Source organism: Lasiosphaeria miniovina (genome assembly GCF_030549165.1).
Source record: "Lasiosphaeria miniovina strain SMH2392-1A chromosome Unknown B0T26scaffold_6, whole genome shotgun sequence".
Taxonomy (NCBI): Eukaryota; Fungi; Ascomycota; class Sordariomycetes; order Sordariales; family Lasiosphaeriaceae; genus Lasiosphaeria; species Lasiosphaeria miniovina.
The window spans coordinates 2,070,773-2,081,871 of NW_026848225.1; the positions used below are offsets into that span (position 1 = coordinate 2,070,773).

At 54.2% G+C, this 11,099-nt stretch overlaps 3 protein-coding genes across 3 annotated transcripts; 1 reads left to right on the forward strand and 2 right to left on the reverse strand.

Moving 5' to 3' along the window:
* Positions 1-529: 529 nt before the first annotated feature.
* On the forward strand, positions 530-1,861 carry B0T26DRAFT_653668 (glucosamine-6-phosphate isomerase; the record flags this gene model as incomplete). The annotated part of the gene is made up of 4 exons (XM_060438476.1): positions 530-709; positions 776-820; positions 875-1,420; positions 1,493-1,861. The coding sequence occupies 4 exons, from the start codon at positions 530-532 to the stop codon at positions 1,859-1,861; spliced, it is 1,140 nt and encodes a 379-aa protein (XP_060292902.1).
* A 1,525-nt stretch (positions 1,862-3,386) lies between these two features.
* B0T26DRAFT_413002 (cell differentiation protein rcd1) lies at positions 3,387-5,102 on the reverse strand. Its single transcript, XM_060434876.1, has 4 exons — positions 4,634-5,102; positions 4,370-4,525; positions 3,928-4,303; positions 3,387-3,872 (listed from the first exon to the last, which is right to left on the reverse strand). Exons 1-4 carry the CDS (start codon positions 5,010-5,012, stop codon positions 3,692-3,694), a joined length of 1,092 nt encoding a protein of 363 aa, XP_060292903.1. The 5' UTR covers positions 5,013-5,102; the 3' UTR covers positions 3,387-3,691.
* Positions 5,103-6,367: 1,265 nt separating this feature from the next.
* B0T26DRAFT_678991 (uncharacterized protein) lies at positions 6,368-9,786 on the reverse strand (the record flags this gene model as incomplete). Its single annotated transcript, XM_060440300.1, has 3 exons — positions 6,368-9,363; positions 9,427-9,605; positions 9,677-9,786. The coding sequence occupies 3 exons, from the start codon at positions 9,784-9,786 to the stop codon at positions 6,368-6,370; spliced, it is 3,285 nt and encodes a 1,094-aa protein (XP_060292904.1).
* Between the last annotated feature and the right edge of the window lie 1,313 nt (positions 9,787-11,099).

Sequence of the window (11,099 nt, forward strand, 5' to 3'; positions counted from 1 at the left end):
TAGTCTGCCCGGCTTCGGCCATGGCATTCATGCTGAACCGTCACCGACTGATACACACTGACGACGGGTCTCCCTCAAACGTTCCATCTGCTTTTGGCCCCCCATCTCCTATCCTATCCTGTCCTGTCCTGTCCTGTCCTGTCCTGTCCAGTCCTATCGGTCGCTAGCCCGAGCCAAAACGCCGACCCAACAACCCAGCGACCAAGTCATGGCCGGCGCTATCCGCAGCCTCCCGATCCGGCCAAGAACTGCCCGGCCATCTGATCACGGTTCGACGTAGACGTTGGAGGACATGTCTCCCACCATCCAGTGTGTCTGTGCTTGCCGTTAAGAGGCTCCAGCGTACAAGACTGGTTTGCCCTGCCTGTAGTATTCTAAACTGTAGACTAGACACACTGCACCTCTATTGGAATAATCAAGCCTATTTCCCAAGTGACCCCTTTCCTAAGGCCCACCGAGGACCTTTGCCTCACTGTCTACCTCTCCTGTCTTTCTCTGCTGCAGTGTTGTCGTCTTCCCAATCTCCAGGATGAGGCTCATCATCAGAGATGACGCCGAGGCTGCCAGCCTCTACGTGGCCAACTACATCATCGATAGGATCAAGCACTATTCTCCCACACCGGCCAACCCCTTTGTCCTGGGGCTCCCCACTGGATCCAGTCCGCTCGGCGTCTACAGGATCCTCGTGGAGAGGTACAAGGCTGGAGAGGTGTGTTATGACTGAATCTTGTCGAGAGAATGCAAGACTGGGTCGACTAACGACGCTAATGGGCAGATCTCTTTCGAAAATGTCGTCACATTCAACATGGCGAGTCCAGGCGTCGCCTCTTCTCTGCGGCAGAAAGCTAACTGAGCGTTTGTTCCACCGCCATAGGATGAGTACATCGGCATCCCGCGGGACCATCCCGAAAGCTATCACAGCTTCATGTGGAAGCACTTCTTCTCGCACGTCAACATCCACCCGAGCCGCGTGCACATTCTTGACGGCAACGCTCCCGACCTCGAGGCCGAGTGCGTTGGCTACGAGGCCAAGATCCGCGCTGCAGGCGGCATCGACCTGTTCCTGGCCGGCATCGGCGAGGACGGCCACATCGCCTTCAACGAGCCCGGGTCCAGCCTAGCCTCGCGCACCCGCGTCAAGACGCTGGCTTACGACACCATACTGGCCAACAGCCGCTTCTTCGGCAACGACCTCACCCAAGTTCCTCGCATGGCCCTGACCGTCGGTGTCCAGACGGTTCTCGAGGCCCGCGAGGTCATCGCCATCATCCTCGGCGCCCGCAAGGCCCTTGCCCTCCAGCGCTGCGTCGAGCAGGGCGTCAATCACATGTGGACCCTCTCCTCCCTGCAGCTCCATCCACATCCCATGATCGTCTGCGACGAGGATGCTACTCTTGAGCTCCAGGTCAAGACGGTGAAGGTAGCATACCCCCCACCACCAATCCCTGTAGTAGCACCTTCCACAAGGGGCATATATTGACTTCTGACACAGTACTTCAAGAGCATCGAGCAAGTAGCCTGTGCCCAGGGCTTCGAGCAGATCTTGCCGTCTAGGATGCGGACAGGCCCCCGGCAAGCGACAACATCGACGCCACCGGCATCGCCTAAGACCATCATCACCCCTTCCGTCGAGCCCGCCGAGGACGTAACGCCCGAGTCTCCGACCATCTTCGCCCCGCAGCCAATCACCTCGCAGTTGCTGCGTCCCCAAACTCCCGCCGCCGAGTACCCCGTCCGGTCCGTGTCACCTGATCTCGTGCCGGACCGCATGGCATCTCGTATCCCCGACCCACGATTTACCCGACGCTTGACCCCGAATCCCGAGCAGCAGCAGATGGCCGCCCTCGTCCTTGGCGCTTAAAGTCGTGATGTGGGAGAACGGTGTGCGGTTGGCCTAATATGGCATCTATTTTGCTTAACTTATGAGGCAATGCAGGGCGGTGCTGAAAACAGACAGAATGATATAATGGGGGGAAGAGAATGTACTGCCACAGATACTGGTATCTGTCTTTGCCTCTTAGTCGTTCCTGGGGAAAGATTGCTCCTGGAAAGGCATTATCACAGGCCGCCAGGAACGTTTGTGCCAAAGGAATTTCATGAGGTGATCCGCGAGAATATACCAAGAGACTGAACCAATCAACCGAAGGATTTCCTTTTCCCTTGTTTTAATTATCTATCACTCCTACAGAGCGAACTTCTATCGTATTGGAATCACAAAAGACATGCCTTACACCCATCACCATGTACGACAATAAACAGAAGAGGAAACAAATCTGAAATAAAGCGACAACAAAACTTCGGAATATATATATATAGGTATATAAGGGGGTATCAGCGTCTTTTTATTGAATTCAAAGAAATAACATCTTCCCATTCCCGCCCTTTCGTTCCTTCTTCCCTTCCTTCTTGCCTTCCGTCCCCTCTTCCCACCCCTTCTTTCCATCCCCTTCTCCTCTCCCTCCATCCCAACTTGACTTCCCTCCCTCAAACCACCACACCTCACCCACTCTCACTGTCCTCTCAACCAACCTCCCAGCGGCGTCCAATCAACCCAACCTGCCACCAGTGAAGCCGAAGAGCAGGAAAAACAACTAAAATAGCTAATAAGGAGTTATAGATATGTGCAAAAGAAAGATCATATCTATCTACCAGGGGGGTACCAGGGGGGTGGTGGTGTTGGGTTATACAAGAAACAAGGAAACGGGCTTGTGTCCATATACATCATACAACAGCAACACAGACACACACATAAAAACAAAACAGCGACAGCCACTGCCACGAAAACGACAACGACAACTCCAGCCAATATTCCACAGCCTAGGAATCCGCAACTCGGCCCTCTCTCCAATTCTCTCTTCCCATTATCTCTTCCCCATTATCTCTCCGAGTCGCTCTCTTTCGAAAACTCCAATGATGGCGCTAGTGGTGACGGTGAAGATGGTGATGATGATGCGGCGGCGTGCGAAACATAAGGGTATGTGGGATGCGGCATGCGTGACGCAACACGAGAAAAACGACGAAGCAAATATGACTGACCCCCAAGCCCCTCCACAATAAAAAGAAAAAAGACAAAACAGACCATCCCGCCTGCCCTTTTGCTATGCTAGAGCCCTATGAGCCACAACCATGCCACTCCAGATGTGCCAAAGAAGGGGGAAATAGTGAAAAAGCCGAAAATGTCGGAAAAGAATATAGCGAATAATAAATCATGACCAAAGAAAAAAAAGAAAACAAAAATGTCGAACTCCGCCCCAAACGCCAGCCGATCCTCGTCCTTCCCCAACATGGTTTCCCGTGTCACTCCCATGAATGAATATATGCCTGTAAGCTATCTCCTCCCGTCCTTGCACTCGTTTTTGTTTTCCTTTCATTCCGCAAAACTGAACACTCCGTCCCAAAAAAAAACCCTTTTCCCTTGTCATCGTAGTCGTCGCAACCAGAAAAGCGAAACTAGAGAGAGAGTCTAGTCGGCCGTTGCTTAAGCAAATGGGCTTGTAGTTGACGGGTTGGGGAGAGGTAAGAAGGCGAAAATCTGAACAGGGGCCTCAGAGACTCGGGCTCTGTTTTGGGGATCCCCTCTCCTTTATTGCTTGAAACCGCGGCAATTCCACAGTTCCTTTGCCTGTTGCTGAACACGTTCCTTCGTCAGCTTGGGTTGCTCCCTTCCAAAGCTGAATGTGCATAGGTTGTTTCAAATTCCAAGTTGACTGCTGGTGGGTTCGACTACACTATCCGACAGGTTTATCAGGAGCTGAGTCAGACAACGCTTAGTTGCTGCATCGTCGCGAAGAACCGAAGTGAAGGTCTGGTCATGGAGAGGTACCGGAAGGCACTGTCTAAGCGCCTCACGTGCTCGAGCGTTATCACTGAGTCTATTTACACCAATCAGTTAGGTAGGCTAGATAGGGGGGCGGATTGTTAGCATACCGCAGAAAGCATCGCACAACATGCTTGAGCAGCCTGACCGTTTGCTGCTCAGCCAGCTGATTCACCATGTTGCTGAGGACTGTGCCGACCGCCTGGAAACGTTCGTACGTGGCGCAGATATAGTTGAGGCCATTGTCGTCAAGCAAAATCTTCTGAACGATGAAGATGGCAACGGTCTTGCTGAGCTCAGAACCCGTCTCCATGATGCGCAGACACAAAGGGATGATTTCGGTGGTAAGGAGGAAATTAATAACTTCGGATGAATCATTCTTAACAAGTGCGCCAATGACTCCGAGGGAGGTCAGGCGGAGGTATTCGAACGGCCGTGACTTGGAGGTGGTGTTGAGAAATGGATAGAGGAACAAGGGGATGTGCGCTGCGAGACACAAACGTCAGTAGACAATCTCGAATTCAAGAGCGTTGCAAAAACTGTATAGCTTACCGCTGAGGAACAGGGTACGCGTCTCGTTGTGCGATGCGACACACTGCAGAAGAGCCAATGCATTGCACACGCGGTTTGAAGCCGGGGCCGTGAGCTGGGACGGGTTTAGAAGGTTGTAAACACTTATGATCTCCTGGAGCAGAGACGTCATAACACCTAGTACAATATGTCAGCATGCCAGTGGGGCAAAGGCGCCGTGCCGCGGTTATGGGGAGTATAGCAGCAGAGGAACCCGGATAATCAGAAGGCACCGGCATGGCCTACCGAATGAGTGCCAGAGGATCAGGGCCAACTCGGGCACCTGCTCTCGCTTCTTGCTCAGCTCAAGGAGGGCGGCCTCGCGTGTGTTCTCGCTGAGGAGGTCGGCAATGTACTGGAGGGTGCGGCGGTTGTCCTCGGACACGGACGTCTCGATGGGGTTGTTGTCTTGAGTATGGGAGGCGGTCAGGGCATTGACGCTGTTGTGGGCGCCGGCGAGCCGGTTGTAGTGCTGCTGCTGGGCGACATTGGCGGCGGCGGCGGCAGCTTGGGCGTGGTGCTGGTGTGACGTGTGCTGCTGGTGCGATGTCTGCTGCTGGTGCATCCAGGCCGAGTCGGCCTGGGGGTATTGGTGGTGGCCGTAGACGTGCTGGCCCGGCATCATTTTTGCAGAGCCCAGCTTGGCAGCAGGCGGGCGGGATTTGGGATTCGGGCAGCGGGAAGGCTGTCGCTCGGTGGGACGAGGTTTTGGATGGTGTTTTGAGAGGGGACCGGAGAAGAGGGCGAGGCGGGGACACGGGTTCTGGGGTTTGTTGGGCTATCTGCCGCCCTTGACCTTTTGACAATGTGCGGAGGCCCGGCCAGGCTTCATGAGCAAGATAAAGGTAAAGGCCCAGTCGGCTTTGAATCGGGTACCGGAACACACGAGTCGCGTCGCTGGCTAATGCTGGATTCGGGTTTTCGAGTGCTAGTTGTGTGCCGCAGAGGACGGCCGGCTTTTGAGCGTGCTGGAGAAACGGGCAACGGCAAACGGCGCGAGGTCTGCGGCGTCGGCAACGGGACGTTAGAGGTGTGGGAAGAAGACTAGAAACGTGCTAGCCACGCCGAGTGGGCCAAATGGTGCTTTTCCAAGCTTGTTAGTTGGCGCACGGACCAGTCTGGCGGGGAAGAAGCTCGTGCCTTTCCTGCCTTTCTCACAACCCTTGCGCAGGCCCTGGAACCTCTTCAGTGCCCCAGCAATCAGAATTAGCAGGCACACCCACAACGACTTGACGAAAGCCCTTGATTGGGCTGCCCTACGAATCCGATCATGCGAGTTCGCCTCGTTACAGATTCCGTCAAGATTTCTTTCGCCCCCTGGACGAGTAAGTCTTGAAGTTGGCTTTAAGGCAGGTATATACCCGCACTTTCGTATGACACTAGTACCTTCGTATGACACCAGACGTTGTGTGAACCTTGTAGAATAAAACTACATCAAGAACGCCAAATATATTACGTCTTACAGTCAATCAGTACTCCGTATGTCAGGTGTATATACATAAGGTAGAGGGTAATTATATGTTCTCTACAGAAAATACTGATTTTAACAGAGACAATGTAAAAGAAACAAAAAAAAGCTCCCTGGAGTGCCCAAGCTCCAAAGAGATGAGAAGTGAAATGAAAGAGACATTCCCTCTCTCATCTTGTATGCTTCGCTCTCTCTCTCTTGGTTCCGTCCCCTTCCTCGAAGCACCACCCTTGGATAGAAGAAGAAAAATATACGTACAAAATAGTAAAAGTTAAAAAAAAAACACCAACTCCTGTCTTGTGGGTTTTTTTCTTCCCGACACCAATCCAAGCTAAACCCCAAACCTTCTCCGGTTTTATTTAATTCATAGTACACATGGGGTATCGTATGGACGGACTGTTCGCCAGCCTGGATATCTTTGCGTAGCCATTTCCATGTACGTGCCCGCTTGCGGAATACACCCAACGCCAGATCAAACAAACCGGCTAATCGTACACTGTTAATATTTCTTTTTACAAGAAGACAAGGAGACAAAACATGGTGCTTCCTAGAAGGAGCGTCGAGGCTACTCTCTGGCCTGGTCTGCCACCTGCTCCGGCGGTAGACGGGTCCGTAGGTTTTGCTGACCCGTCTGAGGGGCCGCCTGAGGGGTTGCCTGTGGGCTCGCCTGAAGGCTCGACGGTCGAAGAAGGCTCAGGCAGTGACACGGAACTCGTCGACGATGTAGGCGCGATGCCTGTCCCGTTGCCAAACGGCAGAGAGCCGTTCCCGATCGACACAGTATCTGTCGGGGTCCCAATCGCCACGGGATCCGATGTGGGCGTGACGGGATATACGACCGTCAACTGTGCCCCGCCGTCTGAAGAACCTCTAGAAGCACTGGAGATTGAAAAGAAACCAGAGCCTTCAGCACCAGTGGCGCTGGGTTCGGGCTCACCCACAACAGTGATCTCGGCTCCTCCGCCCAGGGTAGTAGTTTTACCACCAGATCCCTGAGATGGGGGTGTAAAAATTTCAATCGGGTTAGCTGAGGGGCTACTAATGACGGTAACGCCGACGCCTCCACTTGCGCCCTCGCTGCCACCGCTGTCGCCAACTTGGATAGTAGTAGTCGAGGTGCTGGGTCGAGGGATACTAATGATGGTAACACCGACACCTCCACTTGCGCCGCCGCTGCCACCGTTATAACCACTGTCGCCAACCTGGATAGTAGTAGTCGGGGTGCTAGGTGTAGGTTTGACAATGACAGTAACGAATCCTGAGTTGCTGTTGCTGCCACTGTTGCCGCCGCTGCAGATTCCTCCGCTGCAGCTTTCTCCAGTGCCGGCCGATTGTGTGGCCTGAGGCGACCAGGTCTTTTTGGAGCTTGACGATCCATATCCAGAGCCAAATCCTCCATAGTTGGAACCGGACCCTTCGGATCCAGAGCTTGATCCTCCAGACTGAGACCCTCCGTAGCTGGACCCCGACCACTCGGAGCCAGAGCCTCCAGACTGAGATCCTCCGTAACTGGAACCGGATCCGCTTTGGCCACTGGCACTACTGCTGCTGCTGCCGCTGCCGCTGCCGGCCCAGACAGTGTAAACTCCGCCGCCCGATGAACCTTTCGTGGTCGCAGGTTGTTGTATGACTGTAACGACTTCAGTGCCACCACCACCACCTTCGGCTTCGCAGACAGTGCAAACTTCTTCGGCAGACTGCGTGGACTGAGGTTGTTCAATGACTGTAACAACTTCAGAGCCGCCTCCTTCCTCGTCGCAAACATCGCACCCTTTGGTGGCGGATGGCGCTGGCTGAAGCTGTTCAATGACGACTGTGACGACCTCGGTGCCAATTCCTTCACAGGTATTGCACTCGCCGCCGTTACTGACAGACATTGAAGTTTGAGGCTGTTGGTAGATTGTGACAACTTCAGAGCTGCCGCCTTCTTCGTCGCAGATATCGCAGCCTCCCGAGGCAGATGAGGTTGCTTGAGGCTGTTCGTAAATCGTGACGTCTTGAGAGCCTCCGTTTTCCTCATCACAAACATCGCAACCTCCCGAGGCAGATGACGTCGTCTGAGGCTGCTGGTAGATTGTGATGTGTTCAGAGCCGTCGTCTTCCTCGTCACAAATATCGCAGCCGCTGCTGCTGGAAGTCGGTGTGGCCTCGATGACCGTGATGACTTCAGAACCGCCATTTTCTTCGTCACAGACATCGCAGTCTCCGCTGCTGCTTCCTCCGCTGGACGAGGGCATCGAGGGCGGCATGGTGTACAAGGGTTTGCCTTTGTCATTGATAGCGACCGTTACCGTCACCATTTCCCCTTCGCAGTTGTCGGGCGTAGCTTCTGCCCCGTTCACTACGACAGTAGAGACAAGCGTCATGGTTGACGTGACATCCGGTTCACCGTCTGATCCGGGAATTGTAATGACAGTCACGGCTGTGACTACCGACGTCACATCTTGTTCGCCGCTGCCGTCCAACCCTGCTCCGTCGATCACGATGGTAGCGACAAGCGTCATGGTTGACGTGACATCTGGCTCCCCGTCTGATCCAAGAATTGTAACGACAGTCGTGGCCGTGACGAACGACGTTACATCTTGTTCCCCGCCAGCTGCTCCGGTGGCTCCGGGTGCCGCCGTTATCGTGGCGTTCGATATTAGGCCAGTGCCATTGTTGCCGCCTATCCCAACACCAGCTCCAGCGGTGCCCTGCGCCTCCCCAACGGCTGTTACAATAGTCGTTGGGACACCAGCCGCGTCAACCGTGATAATGGTGGTAGCGGAAGTAGTCAGAGTGACATCAGGAGATGTGCCATTGCCTCCCGCTCCCGCTCCTGCCTGGGCCCCTGTCCCGGCCCCAGCACTTCCAGTGCTGTTGCCTCCTATACCCGCGCCTGGTGTGGCTTGCGCTCCGCCTGGTGCGCCTTGTGCTTCGCCGCCAGCTGTTACGATTGTAATGGGCACGCCGGCTGCGTCAACCGTAATGATGGTGGTGGCGGATGTAGTTATTGTAACATCAGGCTCTGTGGCAGCTGTGCCATTGCTTGGTATCAAGCTGCCGCTGCTATTCGAGGGTAATGGCTCACCGGTTATGGAATTTATGACCACATAAGTTGCCGCCTGGAGGTCGCCCAATGCACATTTCTTGACAAATTCTTCGAGCTGAAAGCCTTCTCGTCTCGTGTCGTCTTCTTCAATGGCGGCAAACAAGTCAAGAAAGGTCGTTCTGATGAGCAGGGGGTGCGGCTGAATGAACATCAGCAACAAGATGAGCTGCACGCCTGCCGTGGCTTGCTCCATGACCTGAAACTGGACAAGAGGGTCTATTTCTGAACTCATGATGGATTCTGTATCCTCCCGAACCTGCAGCGACGGCTGGAGCCAAGAAAGAAAGAACTGGCCAGACGTAATCATGTCAATTGGATTGAGCGTCGACAAGTTGACTGAGATCTCTAAAGCTATGGCGATATAAGTCCGGTTTTCCTTTGCCGCAGGGAACATGAGGACGGGCTCGTCAGAGACGTCTGGCAGAGTCGGTTAGCGGTCTTGCTTTCCCAAGTGTGGGTGCCCAAAGACAAAAACCATACCTTCCATCGTGGCAGTGCTCCCCGGCTCCGTGATAATCGTTGAGCCCATCTGTAATGTCAAGTTACTGCCGGCGGAAGCGGCAGCAGTAGCCACCGACCTCTTCCATGACGGACCTCTCCCATAGCTATCGACGCCAGAAACAAGAGACGCGAAGACCGCTAACACTGGCGGTAGCGACCTATGAAAACGCATAACGTATACGCCAAAGGAGCGGAAGGGAGGAAGGTTGGGAGGATAGGTTGGTGGGACCTATCCAGAAGCTTGAGGCGCAAGCCCACAGGATGCCGAGGGGGAGACCAAGACACCTCGAGAGCTTCCAAGGCGACGACAGATGGAGATGTCGAGGCTGCTGACAGCATGGAGGATAGCGATCAATGAAGAAACAAAAAGAGAGACTAGGGGAAAACTAAGGCGAGGCAACCGCGGGGGGCCATCATGGACCTTAACTACGGGGAGCCCCCTGAAGTGTGATTGGGAAGGGCATCGGCGATACATCTGGAATCTGGAGCTCGGATGAGTGGCTGCTGTGGCCATGAGGGCGGCCGCGATGAGTGGACAAGCTTAGTCGGGAGAGTTTCAACGGCCCCTTCACAGGCCAACACGGCCCGGCATGCCGCCCACGCATCGGCGGACGGCGGACGGGATTGGAGTCGGCGGGAACCGGGGCTTAGGTTGATGGGCTGGTGGTGGTTCGTTGACAGCTACTGAGTATGGATTTAGGTAATATGCGGCCGCGGCACGGGCAGGCAGGTTCTGTCTGGTCTGCCCCGTGCGAATCCAGAAGGACAACGTTGCCGTGCCGCTTGCTTTCAGGTGATGCGAGAATCAAGCAGCCGAGAGTGGAGAGCACGGCCAGCGTCGTGGCCTGCGGCTCCGGCCCGTGGCCGTTTCGTGTGTATTTTTGGAGACGGGAATGCACGTGTGGCCGTGAACATTTCCTTCCAGAACGATTCCACGTTGGCATTTCGCCCTGGCCCGACCTCCGGAGCCACCAACGAAAATAGGCAACGGACCACTGAAAGAGAACGAGAACGAGAACGAGAACGAGAACATCCCAGGGCCGCGTCCTTTCCCTGGCTATCATCTAGGCTGCCAACGACACTGCCCCTAGCATGGATGGACTAGATACCTAGAAAGGACTTGTATTGTAGGACATTTCCCAGAAGACGCCTGTTAGGGACGCAGCTGTGGCCACATACAAGTTCTTAGCATTGTTGTCCGATGTTTGACACGAACTTGGATCAAGTCCAACAAGCTAGGGGTAGGATGATAACCTGGAGGTTTTGTCATTGCGATTGCGGCGGCTGGCGGCTCTGCACAGTCTGATGTCATGCCATTTATGTAGGTACATACCTTATCCATTGATGTTGGTGGTTGGTGGTTGGTGGTTGGTGGTTGGTGGCGTGGCAAGCAGTGTTGCATCCCTCCGCATCGTCCCGAGTCAGTAATAAGTCGAATGGCGGCAATTGGCTACTATGTAAGTAACCATTGGATTGAGGGCGTGGAATGCTAGGTTATCCATTGATTGTATCAATACCTATGGTTATCTGTGCCTCACCTACCTATAGGTGCAGTACCCACCTCACACCTTGGTATCCATGGATTTGTCGGATGACTCTGACCAAAGTTGACTGCTTGCATTCGAGATGGATGGATTGTACGACGCTGTGTT

Excerpts from the sequence above, each read along its gene's own strand:
- B0T26DRAFT_413002 (XM_060434876.1), bottom strand. The coding sequence starts at position 5,012 with ATGATGCCGGGCCAGCACGTCTACGGCCACCACCAATACCCCCAGGCC. Across the intron at positions 4,526-4,633 it reads GATCCTCTGGCACTCATTCG|GTGTTATGACGTCTCTGCTC; the intron begins GTAGGCCATGCC and ends ATATTGTACTAG. Across the intron at positions 4,304-4,369 it reads GCGTACCCTGTTCCTCAGCG|CGCACATCCCCTTGTTCCTC; the intron begins GTAAGCTATACA and ends TGTGTCTCGCAG.